At 37.1% G+C, this 21,956-nt stretch overlaps 1 protein-coding gene across 1 annotated transcript in view; it reads right to left on the bottom strand.

Moving 5' to 3' along the window:
• INO80 (INO80 complex ATPase subunit) overlaps positions 1-21,956 on the bottom strand; it is a 58,598-nt gene that overhangs the window by 2,480 nt on the left and 34,162 nt on the right. Inside the window, exons 25-34 of the mRNA XM_035327107.1 lie at positions 21,493-21,718; positions 16,039-16,166; positions 11,000-11,094; positions 7,065-7,137; positions 5,295-5,453; positions 3,888-3,990; positions 3,221-3,309; positions 2,201-2,356; positions 1,215-1,374; positions 197-412 (exon numbers count right to left, since the gene is read on the bottom strand). Coding sequence (XP_035182998.1) covers positions 197-412; positions 1,215-1,374; positions 2,201-2,356; positions 3,221-3,309; positions 3,888-3,990; positions 5,295-5,453; positions 7,065-7,137; positions 11,000-11,094; positions 16,039-16,166; positions 21,493-21,718 — 1,405 coding nt within the window. The remainder of the gene's footprint in view (positions 1-196; positions 413-1,214; positions 1,375-2,200; positions 2,357-3,220; positions 3,310-3,887; positions 3,991-5,294; positions 5,454-7,064; positions 7,138-10,999; positions 11,095-16,038; positions 16,167-21,492; positions 21,719-21,956) is intronic.

Genomic DNA, 21,956 nt, shown 5'->3' with positions numbered 1-21,956 from the left:
CATCTGCAGTGAAACTGGCTATCCTCTCACACCAGTACCATGTCACATTGCGCTTTGCCTGGATCTCAGAATATACTGTACAAGCAATACCAGCAATACTTGCATCTATTTTTGACAGGCTGTAAACAAGCAATCGTCCAAACTCATGTGGTTGGCTCTGCTCTGGGTAGCCTGCTGCCTCCCTTTCCCCACATACCTTTAGAGACATTGTACCCGTACGCTGCATATGCCGCTGCAGAGGCTGCTGCTGCCCCTGCTTTGGCACCTGCCATTGCGGCCGCGCTTCCCGCTATTGATTTCCGGCTTCTGCCTTTCCCGGTGCCTTTTGATCCACCGCCTGATCCTTTAGGGCGACCACGGCTTCGACCTGACTGGCCTCTCCCAGTGAGAGGTGTATCTTGCATTGAAACCCCTTGAAAAAAAAAACAGAGTGTTAAAACAGTAACTGCTATAGCATGTCAGATGGCTCACAAATGAATACAGCATTGTTAACGACTTGCCATTTACATTCATACTGTTCCTGTTAACTGATACTGTTCATTTACATTAATACAGACACTGTTAGCAAGTATTGATCTCACAAAAAGAAATCACATATACAAAACTTGACCCTTCATTAATCACATCTTATTAACTTCCTTGTCATTATTGTTATGAATCCAATCCACAAATAGATGGAGGATTCAGGACTCTACTTCTGGATGAAGCATCTTCTTACTGAAGATATATGTTCTTTCCATTTGCTATCTGTAAAGAAACTCTGTAAAGAGTATCTGTAAAGAACTAGGTCTCTCCTTATTTCAGAGTATAAAGTTACAGTAACTACAAACTGTTACCATTATTTAAAATTACAGCTGCTTTAATCACTCAGTGGAAATAGAGAACTGATTATTAGCACTATGGCAAATTCAAGGAAAAACTTAGAGATGAAAGTTCTGTGAATGTCTGTAGCTCCATAAGGTGAGCACTCTATAATATAGGAACAAGGGACAAAACTCTTACGAGTAACTAACACAGGAATAAGGAAAGTGTGATGAACGACTATAAACAGTTTTCTTATCAAATCAGAAGTTATTTCTCAATGAAAGACAAATTGTTTTTTTCAAATCTTGCCAATCACGCACAGAATCTGATTAAAATGCAGAACATGTACCAACCAGGCATACAAAGTCAAGGTTTAATATGTGTTAGTAAGTCAAGGCAAGGGTACTGACCATTCATGGTATCTGAAACAGAGCCAGTAATGGAAGCAGGAGAGTTTGTTGCCCTTGACTGAGGCGCTGAAGAAGCTGGATCATCCACAATCACAAGCATATCACTGCTGCTCTCATCGGGAGGAATAGAGCCCATATGTAATTCACTGCTGATGGATATCTAAACATGACCAAGAACAAAGCCGTTAGCTTCTCACGTTAGGAAAAGGAAGGGTTCAAACATAGTATGACACACAATCACAAGTAATTGGTGCTTGTTCTGATCTCTCTCATTTTCCCCAAGACTTCCAGCATGATACATATCCTGCCTAGTCACACTACACCCTCTATTTACGCGCTGAACAGCAGTAAAGACCTCCAGGAGCTACTTTATTTCAACTGATGAACATAAATGTTATCAGCAGGAGACTAAGGGGCTCAGCAGAGACTTAAGAAAACTGTGGTTTAACTGCGCATCTTTCTCAGACTGCAAGAGAGAAAACAATAGGACTCTTGACCTTATTAACTACTGCCAATAAAAATCTTTATCAGCAAGGGAACAATACAATATAGTAATCTTAGTCAACATAGCATGTAACAAAATATATTTTGCTGCCAAAAATTGTTTCACAATTCTTTATTAAAAATATGAAAGAAAATACAATGTGTACCATTGGAAATTTACAATTTAAATTCCAGATTAAAAACCACACTAATTCAGAATCAAAAGCAAGAGGTCCAGGGCATGAACTTGCTTTAAGAAAAGACAAAGACAGAAAGTGAAGAGGAGCATAATGGCATATCAACAAAGAGGAGCTCCAGTAGGCAGCTTACTGCTGCCGCTGTTTTCAATAAATTATTTTCACTTCCATGGTTTACCTTTCAGACATCTCATTTCCCTACATATTTTAATTCTGTATTAACTGAAATGTCAAAAAGCAAGAACCCTACTGGATCTAAGATCATAACTGAAACAGCACATACTTCAAAGAAGCAGGCAGTCTCACCTCACTGAAAGGGCTGGGCATGGCAGAATCTACACTAACAAAGGAGTCATCCCCATCAGCAGACAGGTTGGAGTTATCAGCTGAGGGAACAAATGGGATCACGAGGTTCATGCCCTCTTTCTTTCTCTTCCCATCTAACTCATCTTCCTTCTTCTTCTGAAATAAATAAAACAATACAGGGAATGAAAAATGCAGTTAAAACCGAAGTGAAACGTGCAAATTAAGATCTTAATGTCTAATGCAGTATTGTAACTGAAAGGAATGCAATGTACAGAATTATCCGAAGCAAGTTTTTGAAGGACAAAGTAACAGATTCCTTAAAGGTTCTGTATTTAGATATAAGCAGTTTTTTTTTCTTCTTCGTAAAATAGCTTGAGTACTACAGAATTACTCTTATAGAATTACTCTGATTTCCATTGCCTTCTGAATTAAGCTTGAAATTTTTTGCCATTATGAAAAAAATAATTAATGCAAAGCCTCCAGTACTCAAGAATTCTGAATTTTCATAAACAAGATTTAATGATTAAAAAAAAAAAATAATAATAATAATAATCTTCTGTCCTTCTGCACAAGCCACATAGCTATTTGGGATTTACCTATGTTTGGTTCGTTATTTGTATTATTTTTTCATCCTTGCAAAACAAAATCTTAATTAAGTCTCCATTTTATGTCATAGAATGATCACTCAATTGGTTGTGTTTTTTCTCCTGTTTTTTCAAACTTGAGTCCCCAAATTGTTGTCTGTAGACTACTGATCATCTACTGTGTTGTATGGGTATGCAGTACTTCCTTATTTTTGAAGTTGCAAATGATACTCAAATACAGGGCACTGTGCATTGCTTATTTTATAACATCCCTCTTCAGTGTAGGAAGTGCCAAACTGACATTCAATGGTGAAGAGAACGCTTTACTCATTAGACTGCCTTTGCATAAAGTATTTCCACACTATGTAATAGTGTGCCTAAAGCTTTTCAGGCTCTCTGTGTCAGTGACACAGGCAACCTCTCTGCATCAAGGTACCTTTTCAGCGTATTTTTCCCTTTTACGTTTACGTTCCTTCACACGATTTGTTTCTTCTTGCTGTCGCTTCTCTTCTTGACGCTGACGCACTGTCAGAAAAGAAGCAGAAAGTTGTTGTCGCTGGGAAGATACTTCAAACCTTTTTGTGAACCTTACAAGAAATTCTGGTTATAACAGAATTGTGAAGAAAAGCCACCTATATTAAAACAAAAGCACACTGAAAAACTCAAAGTGGAACTGCTATATTAAAACACTTTCCAACCAAACTACTAAAAGGTTTTACAGTTGAAGTCTTCTTTCAAACATACCATCAAGCATACCTCTAATGCAGCTTCAAAACTGCGATGCAACACAGCATTTTATTAATACTTTTCTTGTCATGACCTATGAAATTCTTGTCAAAGCTCTGTCATTCAGGAACAATGTAATGATCCTGAATGAGTGCCAATAAAAACTATCACATCATCATGTCTCTCTTGCACAACCTCACCCCTCAGCTCAGCAGTGATATGAAACCAGCTTGTACTAACAAGAATGGCAATACAAAATGAGCCAGGAAACTGAAGTGGTTATCAGAAATACATGTGTTTGTAAACATAAAACTACAGATTTAAAAAAAGAAAGAAGGGGAAGATGGAGAAAATGCTACAACACAAATTTCACATACATTTCTTTTCTAGTTCTTCATCATCTAGTAGAAGGCTGACCACCTCTTTTGGTTTCAAAGTGTCAGGTTTGAAATTGCCACCCGAAATCACCATTCGCTGGATCTAGGGAAAAAAAGGAAAAAAATGAGAAATTACTTAAAGGATCCATGAAACATTTTCATTACCCTTCACTGAAAGCCAGCCAAAAAAGATGTAAATCCAAGTGTGTGTAGTCAGAATTGATTCAACTTCTCTATCATACTATAGTTAGCAGCAAAATTTAAGGAAAGATTTTATTAAGAATGTAATTATTAAAAAATGAGAAGCAACTGACCTAGAAAGCAGAAAATTGCCATCCACTGTACCAAGCTGTATACTTCTGAAGCACCACATAATTATAATATTTATTGCTTAATATATTGCTGAACACAGAATAAAACTACAGCAGTAGTCCAAAAGTATAAATTAGCAGTCCTATTTTTCAAGTAATCTGTATACAGGATCATGCGGATCACATTCTTAAAAGGTACAATATACTTAATCTCCTTGACTGAAAACTAAGTCTCCATCTTGAGTCACTGTCTCAGTTTAAGCAATTAACTCAGCACAAGCAACTTAATTAATTCAATTACACTAAAAAAAAAAAAAAGTAAGAGGTGCAACTTAGCAAAAAAGAACAAGCTTTAGCATAAGCCAATTTTGTGGATTTGGAGCACCAGCAAAGAACTACACTTATTTTCAGGTTGGTATCAGGTTACTAAGTGCAGTTTCCCACATCAAAATGAATGAAATTCAACAAGGGAAATATGAATGCACTCAGCTGGAGATGCTTCAGTTGCTGCAGTGCTATGACCAGCATCTAATTAAGACAAAAGCTAAAAGAAATCCCGAGTGCACACAACATCTGAGCCTTGTGTATAGTATATCTATTGCTACCACAGAAATGATTGCAATTTTTTCTTGACAGTAAAGTATCATGAGGTTTAAAGTTTCTAATATATTTGCTACTTGCTGCTGCAGGAAAATGAGCTGTTCTGGCAATCCTCACAGCTCAAACACTGTCCCTTAATTATCCTTACATTTCTTCAAAAAATCAGCTGTGGTGTAACAGTATAACATTAGAGGAATCAGTACTGCCTGGACACAGCAAAGATGCAGGCTCTAGCATTGAAGAGGCCCAAGTAGTTTCATTGCATCATAAGAAATAGTTTCCATGAAGTCATTGTGTAAATACTTATCTTCTTCCCTGTTTATATAATGGAGCTGTAATGATGCTCTGCTAGCAACAGATTTGTTTGACCAAAGACATTCCCTTTTGGTTTCTGTTTCCCTGCATATAATTTATTTACTCGTTTTGATATGCATTTTTTGATAAAGGTTTTTTTAACTTCTTGTTCCAGATTTCCAGATGATTTCTTTATTCCTACCTCACTCTTCTCCTTAGCTCTTTGTAAGATACGCTCCTCAATGGTGCCTTTACATATCAAGCGGTACACAGTGACTTGTTTTGTTTGACCCAGCCTATGTGCCCGGTCCATGGCTTGCTGGTCCACTGTTGGGTTCCAATCACTGTCATAGAAGATGACCTGCAAAAGAATACCAGAACATCAATGATTAAATAAAACCATATATTTATAGCTTCTGGAGATTAAACAAACAAACAAAACAGGATGATTAAAAAAAGTTCCACTGCACACCCCACAGAATCACCTGCCAACTGTAGCCCGTATTCACCTAGCTTTGCCCAGTCCAATAAAATCTTTTCCAATGCATTTCAGATACATTCAAACTAACTGACAGTGTACATTTCAACTTCCACAGAATGTCTTCAATATTTTCTTCAACAAATCTGCTTTGGAGGCACAAAATTCTGGAGTTTATAACCATAGTAAGTAATTGTCATTTGGTAAGCCTATAACTAATTATATTGTGAACCCATTTTAGGTGTTATTTACCTTAAGAAAAAGCCCATCAAATCAGGATTTCACACAAAAAGTAATACTCTATTTTTTTTTCCCAAGATCTGAATAAAGTCCTGACTAGTCTAATAACTCTAGTGCTTTCACCAAAAAAAAATGAAATACCACATCACATTCACATTGCCTTATCACTCTAACTGTACTTTATGCACAGTAAACATTAAAAAAAAAGGTGACATTAAAACAATTTTAGATGAAGTATTCAGAAAGCTACAAAACCACAGAACTAAGAATGCTCACACAAGGAGCCTGCACAAACACGCCTGTGCTTCCATCTTTTTGTCCCCCTCTGTTAAAGAAACTTCAATCAATAAAAATTTACAGCCCTGAAAATCCTACAGATAGCTTTCTTCTGATTTCTTTTAAGTAACAGCAAGAGATGATGGGGTATTTAAAGAATTAACATCATCATTTTGAAGCGGAGATTTTTGCCTTTGTGTGGCTAAGCACTACAGTCTGTCTGGGGTTTAAATCTACCTGCACGTAAGGTATTATGTTAGAAGCACAGAATAGCAGTTACTGAAAACATAAATGGTTCACGTAGGTCAGTATTCCCTCCCGCAGTGACTGGTGTTCAACAGTGCAAATCCTTGCAATTCACCCAAATCTGGATGCCTTTACACCTCAGGCACATGAGAAGGAATAAATTTATCTTTCCTGACTAGCTGATATTCATTTAGAAGCACAACTCAATTGCCATTACTTCATTCTACTGTGCGCAGAAAAAAGGGTGACGGACACCTGTGCTCTCTGACTCCTTTTCTGCTGCACCTTAAGAGCAAGCAGCCATGCAAGAGACAGCACTCACATGAAAGTGTCATTGCATTTGTAGACCCCGTTAGTCATCCAACTTCTTTCTAGACTCTGCTGCTGATGTATGTGGGGAGAAGGAAAGTATCTAACAGCAACCAAAAACTGTACACCAGGTGCTCAATATTCTGAAGCTTTATCACCAAGATAATATTGTATAACAAATACAAGCAGAGTAAACAAGGCTTGGCAATTTCATTATGAGAATGGCAGCACTAATCAGCATAGGTATAAAAGAGTTCCAGCTTCCACACTGCAACACCAATTTTCCTACATATATTGTGAGTCTGGGAGGCAGGAGATGAGCAGCTTGGGAAAAATGGTGTTTGGAGGCACAGGAGAACTGAAATATGAGAATCAGTATGGTGATTTTTTGTGTTTTGTATTACTTTATGAAACTTCACCTACCGTATCTGCAGCTGTAAGGTTAATGCCAAGGCCTCCAGCTCTTGTGCTTAACAGGAACACAAAAATATCATTCCTGGAGAGGAAAGAGATTTAAAAAAATATATTTTGTGCATGAGGAACAAGAAGTAACCACAGAAGTAATTTTTTTGACCCACGTGAAGTGATCAGGGCTATTTTTATTGCTCAAACACTTCAGAATGTTTTGTGCTGTTCATGGTCTAGAGAAAAACATATGAAAGAAGTTAATATACAAATGAGGACTGCTTGAACACGCAAGCATTCAGTTTGCAATAGCAGCTTCTTATCTCTACCAAAACAAACCAGGGCTTGTTTATCTTGCCCACATTGGAAAGTAAGATTTCATATAGACAAAGAACAATTTATTGTTTCACAGAACTGATCGATGTAAAAAAATAAAATAAAATATTGAGTGTTGTGCCCTAACAACACTCAATTGATAAAGAAAGAAAAATAAAGGTTAGAACTGTGTAGATGCAATTTTTGTTCTAAATTTGGTGCTTTGAACAGAACAAACAACTCTTAGAGGAAAAAATGAATAACCTTCATATAAAAGCAAGCTGGCAAACACAGAGGTATGTTATAAAAGGACAAGGGTCTGTCAGCAGAAACAGAAATCCCTCAGTCTAAGAACTCAGCTATGGTCATAACTGTGCTGATCTGCATTAAATGTTTATTTCTTTTGTCCAGTTTTCTTATCAGCAAAATGAAAATAAATTGATTCATCTCAAGATAGCAATGAAATGACAGTAATGAAATAGTGATTTACTGTAGAATGTTTCAAAAATAACTATGGAAGACATTACTAATAGTTGGATACTGCACAATAGGAAAAGTCATTCATTTCACTCTAACTCAAGCTCTTTGAGATGCACTGTCTGTAAGTAAATTCCATTATTACTGCACACGGGCTGTTCTTCCCACCTTGGGCATTTTAGCTGTTTTACATTTACATTCCTTGGAATTCCTCAGACAGCATGAAAGTCAATGACAGATCAGTAGCTTCAGTGAACACAGCTCCCAGTAGAACAGGCCCTAACAGAACACGGATCACCACTCCATGGCGCAGTTCAAGTAAGGCATCTCTGAACACATCACTGGAAGATCCATAAAGCCTAATGCCATCATATTAGCCCCAGTGGTTAGACTTGCTGGCATCAGATTTAGGAATGCTGACTACTAACAGAGATATGAGGCATCCCAATACCTGACTTGGAATAATCCTCTAATAATCCTTTATGTAAGTGAGGCAGTTGAAGCACACATTAGCAAGCAACTGTAAAAGTGCTTTAAGTCCTAGCTGCAGTCTGAGGAGTTGGAGAAAAGGGAACACAGTTATTCAAATTCAATGGCAGCTCTAACACAGCACACACAGAAAACAAAGGAGACAGGTCTATATGAAGGATGACCAAGTACTGATCAAAATTCAATTGGTAACAGCAAAATCAGGATTTCCACTGAGGTTTGTGAACCTCACTAGTGCCACTGGTGTGGGGTCAGCAGTATGTAATTGTGTTTAACATCATATGGGTCCCTGTACAGGTTGGCACAAAACAGTAGTAAAGGGACCCCAAAGAGGTTCATGTTCTTTGACAGTACACAGCAAGATAAATGCTTAAGAGAAGACACTGCAATACCACATCCTTTCGGTACCACACTGTCCATACAATAATCCATGCGCAATTAGTAAGAGAACAAAAACTCCTGCTGAATAAGCAGCATGGGGCATCTTGATTGATTACGTGTTGGCAGTCTGTCCCCAAAAGTCCATTCATCTAATCTAAGGGTCTTCATTAATTTATCCTTAAATAATTATCTTCTATTCATTAAAGGTAACCTGACTGTTGCTGTAGTAAGTTCAGCTATATCACGTGCTATTATGCATATGCTAGTACAACTCAGACAAAAAAAAAAAAAAATAGAGGTTTTGGAATCCATATTCTTGCAGTTCTGGTAGAACTAACTATGTTCTCAGGACTTATGCTTCAAGGTATTCATTACCAGTCATTACCTGGCAAGACTCTATCCTAAAAAACAGACTCTCAAAAAACCTACTCTGGTCCAACAAAAAGATTCTTTTTTTTTTTTTTTCCCTCAAGAAGTTGCCAATAGAGGACCAAAGTAATTATTTAAATTATAAATATAAAAGAATAAAAGCCAAGAACTCTAAAATTAGAAAGGGAAGGTTTCTGGCAGTCTGAAATCTAAAAGTACAAAACTCATTCTTGAGCTTTGGGCATCCGAGAGGAATTGAAACCAAGCTGTCAATCTAGACTTTATCTTCCAGCTGCAAAGCTGAAGATGACAGCAGGTACCCAGGTACCCATGCACAGTGTAGGCAATCCTTGGCCAGGAAGTCTTTTGACTTTTACAACAATAGTGGAACGTGCATATAGTCACCTGAACACTTCTGGAAATGCCATATGGAAAGGAAAGAAAGAAGAGCGTGGCACAGACTACAGGATTATCATTCCATGGTTACATATTTTCAGCATCCTACTAGGACATCCTGCAGGATAGTTTAGTCTCAGTCAGGCTTTTTTTCCTGGAAACATTTCTCATAAGTAAACCATGTATAAGAGGAACTCGTGCAACATTTTAATAGGAATTCTTGTTTATACTGGCTGACCTATATCTCAAAGGGATTTCCTGTTGAAATGATTGTTTTTCTTTAGTTGTTCTATTCATTAATAAAAACAAATTTCTTTTTATTAATAAAAACAAGTTTTTTGACTTCTTTGGTTGAAGGACCTTACAGGAAGAAGTGTCAGCATTCCAGGAGGACATCCTAACCAGCAAGAAACCTGTTTTTGACAACTGGGAACAGGGAAAAAGGCACTGCACCGTCCTCTCACTCCAGGTATTTGGCTCATACTCTTCTAAAGTTTTATTGCTCTAAGAAGTTCACTAAAAGCCTTTTCATTGTAGTGTAGTTGTTCAGGTCTTCAACCCTTACGAACGAGTGGCCTGAAAGGTTTTGTACAGATTCTTCCTCCTGTCTTCTGCTGTGATACCTTGGGATTGGTGACACAAGGACTATCCTATTGTCTAGAACACGGTGCTTTCACCTCACAGTAAACAACAATCTGTGAACCTAACTTGTCTGAGAAACAAAAGTGATCTTCTTAAAAGCTCACATCCCGCATTCAGGAAGGGTAACCTTACTGTGAACTACTACACCAAAGTGACATTCTACCAAGCCGTATTTCATGATTAAAAGGAAACTTAATAACCATAAATCTAATTATTTATTTATAACGTGCCCCAACAGAGACAAGGTTATACTGAAATATTTGAACTCGTAACAAGATGACTACATAGTTTTCTTTCCTGACAGGCTAGTACAAATTACAAGAATCCATTTTGTTCTACTAAATGGAACAGGTTAGCACGTCTTACTATTTAATAACCCCTCCTTTTTAACTATTATACATATATTATTTAAGCTATCTTAATAAATCCAACTATTAAAGATAAACTTATTTATATTCTGTGAAACATGCTTAAGTGATATGGCGTGTTTTGCAGCAAAGTAGGTCACTTCCAAAGCTCTAGCATACACAGTATTTTCAATTTCATCTTTAGAGTGTCAGTTTTCAGAACATATAATAACTAATGAACCTTTGCTCTACTTTTGTCAACCTTCTTTGTAAGCAATAGCATACTTGGAATGGCAACAAACGATCATGGGTACACTAAAATTTGCTTCTCATACTGTTTCAGAAGATGATTAATTTCTACATACAAATGGATTTAATATCAACGTTAATGACTCCTGCTCAGCAAACCACCAAGAAACTTTCAGATCATGGTTATCATACAAGATACTTTGGTGCAAATTTCATTTATTTACATTAAATTTTATACCAACTATATACATGTGATTTAGTACTAAAACACCTTTTAAAATATGTTACCTGTTCTGAAAATCTGCTACCATATCCCTTCGTTCAGAAATCTTTGAAGAACCATCCAATCTCATGTATGTATGTTTCCTATAAACCATATATTCCTGCAAAGAACACATATGAGAAAAATATAGCTGGTCTTAGAACTGTTCAATTTTCATTATTCACAAAAAACAACAATAACAAAAGCAGAATTGCTGCTTAGCAGGGAAAAAGTACCTAAATATCATCAGTAAATGCTACAATCAATCTTCTGTAAGCAAGACTTTATAATGATTTGAGAAATTAAAGCTACTGTTAATAATTTGTCAGTGTTTGCATTTCACATAAGGTAAGAGATAAATTATGTTGTCATTTCCGAGCTGGAGATGTATTAGCTGGGCTGCAGAGTGTTGCCATGGTACATGTCTTTTTCTACAAATAAATTAATAAGTAAATAAAATCACTAACATAGGAAATTTGATTTCACAAAGTCTGAACTTTTAGCAAATCCCGAGCTCTCACTCTATGAGTGAACCTTTTCTAACAAAGCAACCGTACCTGCTGCCTGTCGATTTTGAACCATCTGACTGGTGGGTTTAAAAACCTGGTACTGTGCACTAACGTCTGCCCAGGCTTTATCTTGCTAGTAAAGAGCCTGTGAATCTCACTTCATACAAGAACACTTTGAAACGCTGGTGTTAGCCCACAGCTCGTGCCAAGCAGTGAAACTGAAACCATTGCCTGGGACACAAATCAAATGGCATCAACCAGGAATGCTGTAGGCAAAATATTTTTCCAGTTTTTCATGCTCTAAAATACTTAGTATTTTCTGGTAACTGTGCAACTACCAATAAAATCTGAATTACACAGAAAGCTCCTCAGGCTATACACATATCCTTAGAGTATCTTTGCAAAGATATCCTCTGATATTTTAACACTGCGAGCCTTGGCTGACGAGATGCAACTCCTACTGGTCACATTTGTTAGATTTAACCCTACTGGTTTATGCATCTCTCTTTGAGCTGTTGTGACTGCAAATGAAGACAGAAAGGAAACAGATGGTGCTTCAGCAATGAGAAGTATGGGATTCATCTTGCTCCAAGCCTCAATGTTCAGCAGATGAAGAACTGATGTTTAGTGAGAAGACATGGCAGTGTTTGCACTCTAACAAACCTTCTGACAATACTGTGCTCAGTTTTCTTTCTTTTTTTTTTTTTTTTTTAACATATCCTTAGGGCTCCTATTTCTTTTTTGTTCCGCTTCACTACTGCAGAAGAGATGAAAGAGCTGCAATACTATAAGGAACTTGAGCGTTGTACTAGAGAGAAGCTTCAATGCATAGATGATGAAAGCAAAGCAAAAAATAAGTAAATACAATTAACAATGCAGAAATGGCCAAAAGTCACATTTGGTCTCCCCTCTACAAAGCAGAACTCAAGGCTAGTAGCATTTTAGTAACACGTCAACAGAATTTTAAAGCAGAGGACAGCTACTTAAATAGAGGGCACTTAAGTCCTAATTTACTATCCATTTATTCCACTTCTACAACAGCTTTCTGCCACCATCTAAAAGCAGAAAGAGCAACACAGTTGTCAGATAGATACTATGTGACCTTTCCTCCAAATCTGATTAATCATTTTTCAATTATCATAAGGGCTTTTTCTTTCAATTTACTTTTTACTGTCTTTATCTGTCTTTACGTTGATCTAGTATTTCAACATCTTTAGTCTTCCGTCCTCTCACTATTAACCACCTTTTCATGGGCATCTTCAAACCAAGCTTCAGCATAAACAGAAAACAATTTCTGTTCAGTCAAGTTCGTTTACCCTTATCCCAAATCTTAGACTTTTCCACTAAGACACAATTTACAAAAGAATAAGCTATCCTCCTACATCTGTAATACTAGCACTTATGGTTGTATGTGCCATGAAACTAGCTTAGTATCTTAGCTAACTGTATCTTCAACACTGCTCAACAGGTTCTGGTCTGCTTCCATCCACCTTACTATGATCAAAAAGGATACTTCACAGTTATTCTTACAGTGTTTCTAAGAAACATCCTTTTTTGTGAGCTAGTTTTATCCAATAACTTCATTTTTTTCAAATATTAACAGTATACTCTCTAATTTTAGGGAAAAAAATACTACACATGCCAGTAGTTTAGTGTTCTGATCACTTGCAGAAAGCTAATGCTTTTAGCTTTTAAGAAGTGAGAGAACTCTGAAAGCAAATGACCTACTTAAGAACTAATATACATGGTTGCTAACTGCAATTAAGGAAGATACTTGATGACTACCCATTTTTCTAGTTCCCACAAAGAACAAAATATCAAGAAAACACAGAAAAAGATGCTACCATCTGATCCTTGGAAGGATTGAGGTCACATCACTACTGCACTGTATCTTGCAGTCTACCACAACTGAGACAAAACGAAGAACTGACAATAACCACATAAAGAGGTACAAGCTGGAAAATACTCCTCAAAAAACAAATATGGGCTACCATTGTGTTTCATAGAAATAATAATAAAAAGTCAGTGATTAATCACATGGGGACACTTACACTGGACTTACTTGAAGTTCTACCTGACAATTTTTTTATAGTGTAAGGGGTCAGCAAGTCACCAGATGTATTAGTCTAAGAAAAATAACATAAGTGACCCTGGCAACAGAGAACCTATACAGGAAGCTAACAACAAGCAATGAACTGAGTTTGGTAAAAACACGGTGCCATTAAAGTAAGTGCTCTTCAAGGCTTTGACACTGACATTTTCTCAGGAACTATAAAATGTTTACCTTCATCTTATTTCATAGTCCAAAGTGAGTACCGTTATGTTTTAACATAACTAATAAACTTACTTCACGCAGAATATTATTTGAGCTCATACCACATCAATTCACAGATCACAGATCACAGAATTTTCTAGGTTGGAAGAGACCTCAAGATCATCAAGTCCAACCTCTGACCTAACACTAACAGTCCCCACTAAACCATATCCCTAAGCTCTACATCTAAACAATGTGATTCCCAATGAAATCATGGACAATTACTCTTCTAAACAGAAGAAAGCAATCACATTGACAAAAACAAACGTGATGTTAATCTAGAGAAGTATGAAATACACATCTGCATGAAATAACAATAATGAAATTATACTTTATCCCTTTTTGTTGAAAGAAAATATTTTCCTCTTCGTATTTATACCTGCCATTTCATAATGGCTGAATTAAGCAGTAATTCTTCAGCTGAAGCTAAATCAAACAAGCATGTTAACTTTGTAAACAATGCGCCTTGTGCTCTCTGCCCTGCACAGTTTAGGCTAGTGTGATATGGTAGCAGTTACACTGACACAGTCAAAGTGCTGTCAAAAGAAAAAGGACAGCTTATGTTCTTACAAATGCAAGCAGGCTGAGGGGATGTATTTTAACAGCATTGGTCACAATAATAATAATAATAATAATAAAAATAAAACCATCTACTGCTATACAGCTTTTACAAGTCCTTGCTTGATTTTTAGGTAAAGCAGACTTAGTAAGTGGCTTATTTAGGTAATGAAATCAAATGAGTGAAGTTGAGCGTTTAGGAGGTGCAGTAATAGCAAAATGGTGCGCTCCCAAGCCTTTACAATGGAATGCTAACAGAAGAGACAGAGGCACTAAACACTCAGTTTTACGAGCTTCATGTTTTAATGCAGGGTGTCAACAAACCTGCACCATGACCAACGTTGACCAAAAAAGAGGCATAAGAAGCAATGCTAGGGAATGAACTGAGATACAGACTTGTAACCATGCAAGTTCTGCTTTTGCTCATAGCAGTGAAAACAAAATTCAGCTTGCGATGTGTTACTGCACTATTAATTGTTGACCTTAAAATACACTCCTACCAATATGGGACTCATGATTTAGGCAGCTAGTAGTTCAGGCTTTTCACTTGTTCTCTTCTCTTCTTGTGGAGAAGACAACATCCCATACAAAACACTGCTGATGGAGCCCATGTACACCTAGGACTAATGACTGAAAGATAACAGGATCATGAAGTTTTAGCGCAGTTGAAATTACACTGCCAGATGGAAGTATTTTCCTACCTGTCATGTATTCACAATCAGAAAATTTTATTGTGTTTGTCTCTTTGCAACTAACATGCATCTAATTTCCTATTTTCTTACTCAGAATTAGATAGTCATAAAAGCTACTATGACTAATCCTTCACTGGTAAGGCACAAGGCATTGTGACACAAAAGTATTTTTTTCAGATCTACCAAGAACTTCAAACTTTGCTGTCTCCAACAGAAGGCCAGGGAAAGAAATGCATTTCTTTCAAAGCACTCTAAGTACTACCAAAAGGAAACCAAATTAATAATCCTCCCACTAATATCTTTTTAGACTAGCTGCTCTGTGGTGTGGTTGCTAATCAAATAGTGATTTTTTTTCTTTGGAGGCAGACTGACTGTATTTAAATAATGAGTAATGACTTAATTCCTAATTTCTTTCCTATCATATATGTCAGAGAACTTATTATTATTAATGTCTACTAAATTTCTGCACTGGAATACGATGACAGAGAGAAACAGAGTCTGTAAAATGACAAGCAACATGAACAATGTAAAATTAATCACTGTTCTCTCCCTCTTCCTTCCAATACAAGAACACATGGACATCAAAAGAAACTAGAAGGAAGCAGTTCAAAACCAGCAAGAGTGTAATTAAGCCATTAAGCAATCCCTTGCTATAGGACAGTGCAAAGAACAAAAATTTATGAAGACTCAACAAGCAACTGAAAATTTCATGGAAGAAAAATCCATATAGGATTACAAAGTATACAGAAGCTACATCTGGCTTGGAAAGTCCTTGCACAGGACACTTAGAGAATAACTGTGAAGTGTCACTATTCATATACATCTTCCCCACACCATCTGCTGCTGTACACTGGTGGAAGTATGACACTAGGCTGGGCCTAACTCTGTATGGCAGCTCTTATATTTTTATATTAATACATTTACTGGGTATCCTTCAGCATAATCATTTTATGTCACGTTTGCTGTGTCCAAATTATAGTATTTTCTCCTACCTCCAGCAAGTCAATCATCCGTGTCATCTGAGAGTAGATGAGAACTCTGTGTCCTTGAGATTTCAGCCGTGTCAACAGGAGATCAAGAGCATGAAGTTTTCCACTGTCAGTGATCAGACTCTCTTTATCTATGAAGAAATAGGAGAAAAGCATGTAACTAATCAAGCCAAAATAGCTACAAGCAACAAGTTAAGTTCTAAGTTTTGCTACCACTTCACTAGAGTAAGTTGCAATGAAAGAGACGTCAACAACTCTTCTGGCTGACGCTCGTAGTCATGCTGCTGACAGTAACTTTTGTTTGGGACTATACAAATATACCTACTTTCCACAATCTCATCACAGATTCATCTCCTCATAAATACAAACTTACTCATTTTTTGGACAGTCATTTCTCTGTCCTAAGGATTCATTCTAACCAGACCAACAACCACAACATGTGTTGACGGTTGAAGACATTCCGCACATTAAAATGCTGTCTTTTGGACATTTGCTGCTACCTGTTGCTAAGCTTCAGGCTCATTCTTCAAACACCTACTTTCAAGACCAAACCCATCACTAACACAGAAGGTGAAAAACACTGCAAATTAACTGCCCCTTAACAGCACAGCCTTCGTTTTTTGTTTTCTTCCTTGCCTTTTTTTTTTTTTTTTTCTGTTTAAGAAATGCTTCCAGATGGCAAACTTGTAAGTCACTGCAGATATTACATTTTGTGTCTTCTCTATTTCAGTGCTGCTCGTGAAGTATTTTTCAGGAAGGAGATCTTCCTGTTTGTACATTCTGTACATAAACTTCAGTAAACAATACACTACAGTTGAAATGGGATGAAGGGAAATTTTCTTCCAAAAAATTATCTTTTGGAAAGGCCACTAATGATTCTTTATTCTTTGAATTTAGGTTTACAGCCAGAACGGAAAGTTGACAACTGCAGATCGAGCAGGCTAGTACAGAATCCAAATATTTTCAAATATCCAGCAGGTAACACTTCTTCACAATTGTAGCTGCACAGAATAAATTAACTGGTGGGCTGCAGAAAATACAACTTACTGTAAGGCACTTAACAGATTTGTACAGTATTTCAAAAAAAAAAATATATATATATGCAAAAATTAATTCAAACATTTGAGCACCATGCACTTTAGCTTAGTTAAAAGCAAGTTTATGCTCATGGAAAAGATGAGTACAGATCACAAATGGAAAACGGTGCTCCTAAAAACGCTCATGAGCATTGCAGGCAACCCAGTCCAATTGTGTCCACTTGCAGTGATATGGCACAGAGGGCTGGCTAAGTTTGATCCTCAGACGTACAACCACAAGTTTACTAAGGAAAAAGCAGAAAGGTAGTTCTTCTGTACTTAATTCAAAAGACTGTTTTGAAATAACACACCTAGGTTTAAGACCCCTTTCAGAAAGGCTAACAAAAAACGAGAAGTGTTCAGGAAAAAAAAAATCTTCAAGAGTTCTGTGTATTAAAAACTTTTCCTGTAGTGAGGGAGAACTGAAACTTCATCTATTTCGATTTTTCAAAGAGCAATTGGCAATACCCAAGATTCTTCTTTTGGAAAAAGGTTTTCAACAACAGAATAGAACTTCATACTAGCAGAGAAAGGCCCAGGATCCAGTAATTTACATTACAACTGTAAAAACAGGACATGCTTCCCTCTTAACTTCCCAATAGAGGAAAAAACTAATGAGGAAAAGTTTTATCCAGAAATATGGCGGACTCTTCAACACTTTAGTATTTCAATCAAGATTTCTTTCAAAACTATATTATTTAGCTTATATATAAATACTAGGCCTGATGAATTACTGAAAATTACTGATGATGAATTACTGAAATCCATATTAGGACATCAGAAGATGCTTCAGAAGATTAGGACATGAGAACTACTTCTTTCTGAATTGAGAAAACATTTGTGCTTCTCTGCCTATCTAGATATGCACTGTTTTCTTCTGATTTGATCTCTCTTCATAAAGGAAGATCTCATTTGATGGAGATCTTAATGCTTTGCCAGGAGCGAGTACCACAACACTGCTTGAATCAGTAGCAATTACCTCAATGGATTTGTCAATTGGAGAGCCAAGCAAAGTAAATACTGTAAGGGAAATTCAAGACCACAACTCAAGCTGGCATTTGTATTAAGTGAAACAGCATATGACACACTCTTTCTAGAAGAGAACTTATTTTCAATTGCATACAAATAGTTAATAATTTCATGCATGCCTCTAAGTAAAACTAAGCTTTGAACTTAGGCAATTATACAAATATGGAAATGACTTAGGGTTATTTAAGAATCCTTGTTCATGACATGAAATGTTATTCTTTCCGTTAAATCATAAAACCATGACATTTTGCTTTTATTCTAATTGGTCAACTTGTTATTTTGAAGTGAAGCAACATGGAAAGTCTAGATAAACAAATGAATATGATTATTAACCAAAAGCTGGAAGGAAACTGAGAGAACAAACAGGGACTGTTCAAAAATCAAACTAGACTGACTCAGATTAACATACTAAGTTTCCGAAAGCAAAATGCTACAGTTTTTCTCACACAGGCATGAATAGGTAGAATTAAGTTTTGGTAACTGGAAATGATGCGTGTCCTTTGCTGCTGGCTCCTTAGGTCTCCATTGTGTAAGTTACTATTTTTAAGTTGCAATAAAATGCAAATTACAAGGGAAGAACTTATTTGTAGATGGTTTTACAGTATGAAAAGCTTGAAACTAGTTAACAGTTTATAATTTGTCTAATACCTCAGCATCAGAGCAGGCTGCACTGATGAGAAAGGTTTTTCTGAGGAAAGCAAAATTAACAAAACTAACAAAATAGGATTTGTCATCTCTGGAAGAGAAAAACGTTTGACTTTAGCCTGACAACTTAAGTGTGCTATCTTTATACCATTGTGTTTTCCAAATTCACTTTTTGCAAGCTTAAAGCCTGCCACCTAGTGCTTCAAAGGACAAATTCTGTAAAGCTGTAACAAAAACTGTACTACTTTACTGTCTTCAGAGAGTAGCACAATTATTTAAAAAGTGTCTTCCATCCCTAGTTTTTCCCTTTGATATTTCTCATCCCCTTTTACCTTGTGGAAAGAAAAAGGCTTCTTATATTAAATGGGATTTCCAAAATTTGCAATTCTACATTTTAATAATCAGTGAAAGCTCCCAATAACAATATATTTTATTTCTTTATTTAAATAGCATCATCAAATGAACTTCTAAAATTTTAAACCAGCCAGAAGATGAGGTCCTGGATGGCACCTCAAAGAAACTGTCCCCAGGATGCAATTTGGTGATCTTTTTCAGCGCTGACAAATGACATAAACAAATGACAACCAGACCAAAAAGACGGTAACTGTGAAATCATACTCTATGGTTTTTAATCTGAAAAATGTTCCTGCCTCTAGCCATGGACAATAATTATCTACAAGAACATACAGTGGGATCCTACGGCATGGGAAGAACAGTTAGAAATGATTATGTCTTGGAATAACCCCAGTCAGAAGCACTGGCCGATGACTGCAGCTGGGCTCACAGCTCTCTGGAGAATGAGAAAGTGCCTCTGGACATGCAAAATACAGAGGAAAGAGAGATAAAGTCTGGGTTCCAGTTGACACCCCTGGTTCCCCTCCCGACCGTCTGCACAGCACAATGGGGTCAGTGAGGAGCTAGCTGGCTCTCACAGTAAACAGCCAGCGAGGCCGGTGCTTTTTATCGATGCTAAAAGGACTCAGACACTTCCTGCCATTTAATCCAGGACCATTTTTCTTTCAAAGAACAGGAAAAGCCTCCAGAGATTCCCACAGTGATCGCAGCTGAGCCTGCTGCCAGGGTACTGGGAACGCCGAGTCTGGGACAGGATAGATCAGGGTTAGGAGAGAGAGGTTTCCCCTTTGTTCCTGTCACCTATTTACCATGGACCTTCACACCTAGGGTTCCATTTTCCACTTGCTAGACTTCAGCCTTGTAAATGGCTTCTTCAGCATGTCAGTCACTTTCTGTAATGCACCATGCCTGCTTCTGCGTGTATAAACACAGCTGTCTTGTGGTATGTGCCCTCTCCTCTTAGTGTAAGTTTAGGTTTTAATGCAACTTTACACCTAATTAAAACACAATTGTATGAAACTACTTTTTTTCATCCACTTTTAGCTCCAACATTTCCCAAATGAAGCCAGGTTTACATAAAACACTCATCCAAATGATGTTCTCAACCAAATTCTTTGATTCTTTGTTGTGCTTTGAAAACAATTTGTCAAAACTTGCACATATTCCTTCATTCCTGTAACTTTCTTGTACCCTATCTTTATTCCTCTGTAAATTTTTCTTGATGACTAAGTTATCAGTCTCTTCATGAAAAAGCAGCCCTCTAATTCTATGTTGGCTACTTTTCTTCAATTCTCTATTCATATCTTATATCTTAATTTATCCCTCCTTTCTGCTGCAGTGATTCATCTTCTAAGTAACTGCTAAACAATGCCATGAATTCCTGAAGAAAGGCAACTACAAAATCAATCACTGAACATCAATCTAGTGCAAACTCATGAAAAGTGAGTTTCTCTACTAGGTAGGTACAAATGTGCATGTTCTTCAAATAACTCCATGCACTTATGAGGTACCCTCATAAACCGGACTGTAGCAAGCAAAAAGCCATTTTTCTTTTACTGTACTAACTTCCCTTGCCAAACAACCTTGACCCAAAAGGGTCTGGGAATAACTTAGGATCTGGCAGTGTAAGCTGTTTTTCCTGTTGGCTATCTCTCAAATCTCTAGTGCTTTCTGCAGAATTCTGTTCACTGTTCAGGACCACCTTCCAACAACTAGATTGTGACTAGTCCATGAAAGTCACTGCAGTACTGGCAATCAAATTCCAGCAAATCTTTAGCTACGTTAGCCTATTTCCAGGAAAAAGTACCATGCATTTACGCAATAGTATCATCTTCTCACTTTACAAGGAAGTATGAACAAGTCATCTTTATTTCAACTGAAACTCAATAATCCCCCATCTTGTTTTCTACGAAAATTTCCTCTGAACTTGGTGCCCATACCTGTCCTGCTCCTGGTAGACTGCTTACAAGCAGTCTTTATCCTTTCACTAGGAAAATCAACAAAAGCTCTTTGATCAATACAAAGGTGTTCCAACACACCGGGAGGCAAGCTATGATCATTACTTTTCCTGCAATTTTCTTATCTCCAACCTCAAAGTAGTATTTGGTTGTGAGAATAGACTGTACTTTATTTATCAAATTTACCTCTTTCAAGGGGCTTTGAAGACTGACATGCAAAGAGAGGTTTACTGCTGACAAAGGATGTGAAATCATGGTGTATTTTAAGATACCGGGGTTAATTTTCACTTAAGACGAGCAAGCAAAACACTAAACAGTAAGCAAGCAGCATGACCTCCAAAGAGCAGATGGCCTTATTTATCTCATCTCTCTGCCATGACAACCTCCAAACTTACCTGGTATCCTGATAAAAGACCAGCCGTTCTGAGGCCTGATTCCCAACAGTCCTCCCGGATATTCTGGGAAGAACTGGGAGCACTGCTTCAGCCAGTCAGCTGCTAGTTCAGGGGCTCCATTGACTACACACTGCTTTGCTTCAAGACTTCCTCCTTCCCTTAGTGCCCTGCGCTCATATTCTGCGCTTCGATCGTTGCAATAGAACTCCAGTGGCACAGCTGTTACCTACGAGTAAAATCATAATTGACATTCTTATTCAGGTTGCCCTCATTCCCTTCCCCAAATTCCCAGTTCAGTTACCTTCTCAGTGGTTCAAATTTTAAAAGCCAAATAATTACTGATGTGTACAAATAGAAATAACCTTAAACTGGTTTACAATAAGGGAAGATGCATCATCTTTCCACCCCACAAAAAAGCCTCATGAATGATAAGACAGACCATTTGCATTTTGATATAGTGTTTT

This window comes from Oxyura jamaicensis, chromosome 5 (assembly GCF_011077185.1).
Source record: "Oxyura jamaicensis isolate SHBP4307 breed ruddy duck chromosome 5, BPBGC_Ojam_1.0, whole genome shotgun sequence".
NCBI classification, from domain to species: Eukaryota; Metazoa; Chordata; class Aves; order Anseriformes; family Anatidae; genus Oxyura; species Oxyura jamaicensis.
The sequence above is the reverse complement of the archived record's forward strand: the minus strand, read 5'-3'. Positions and strand labels throughout refer to the sequence as shown.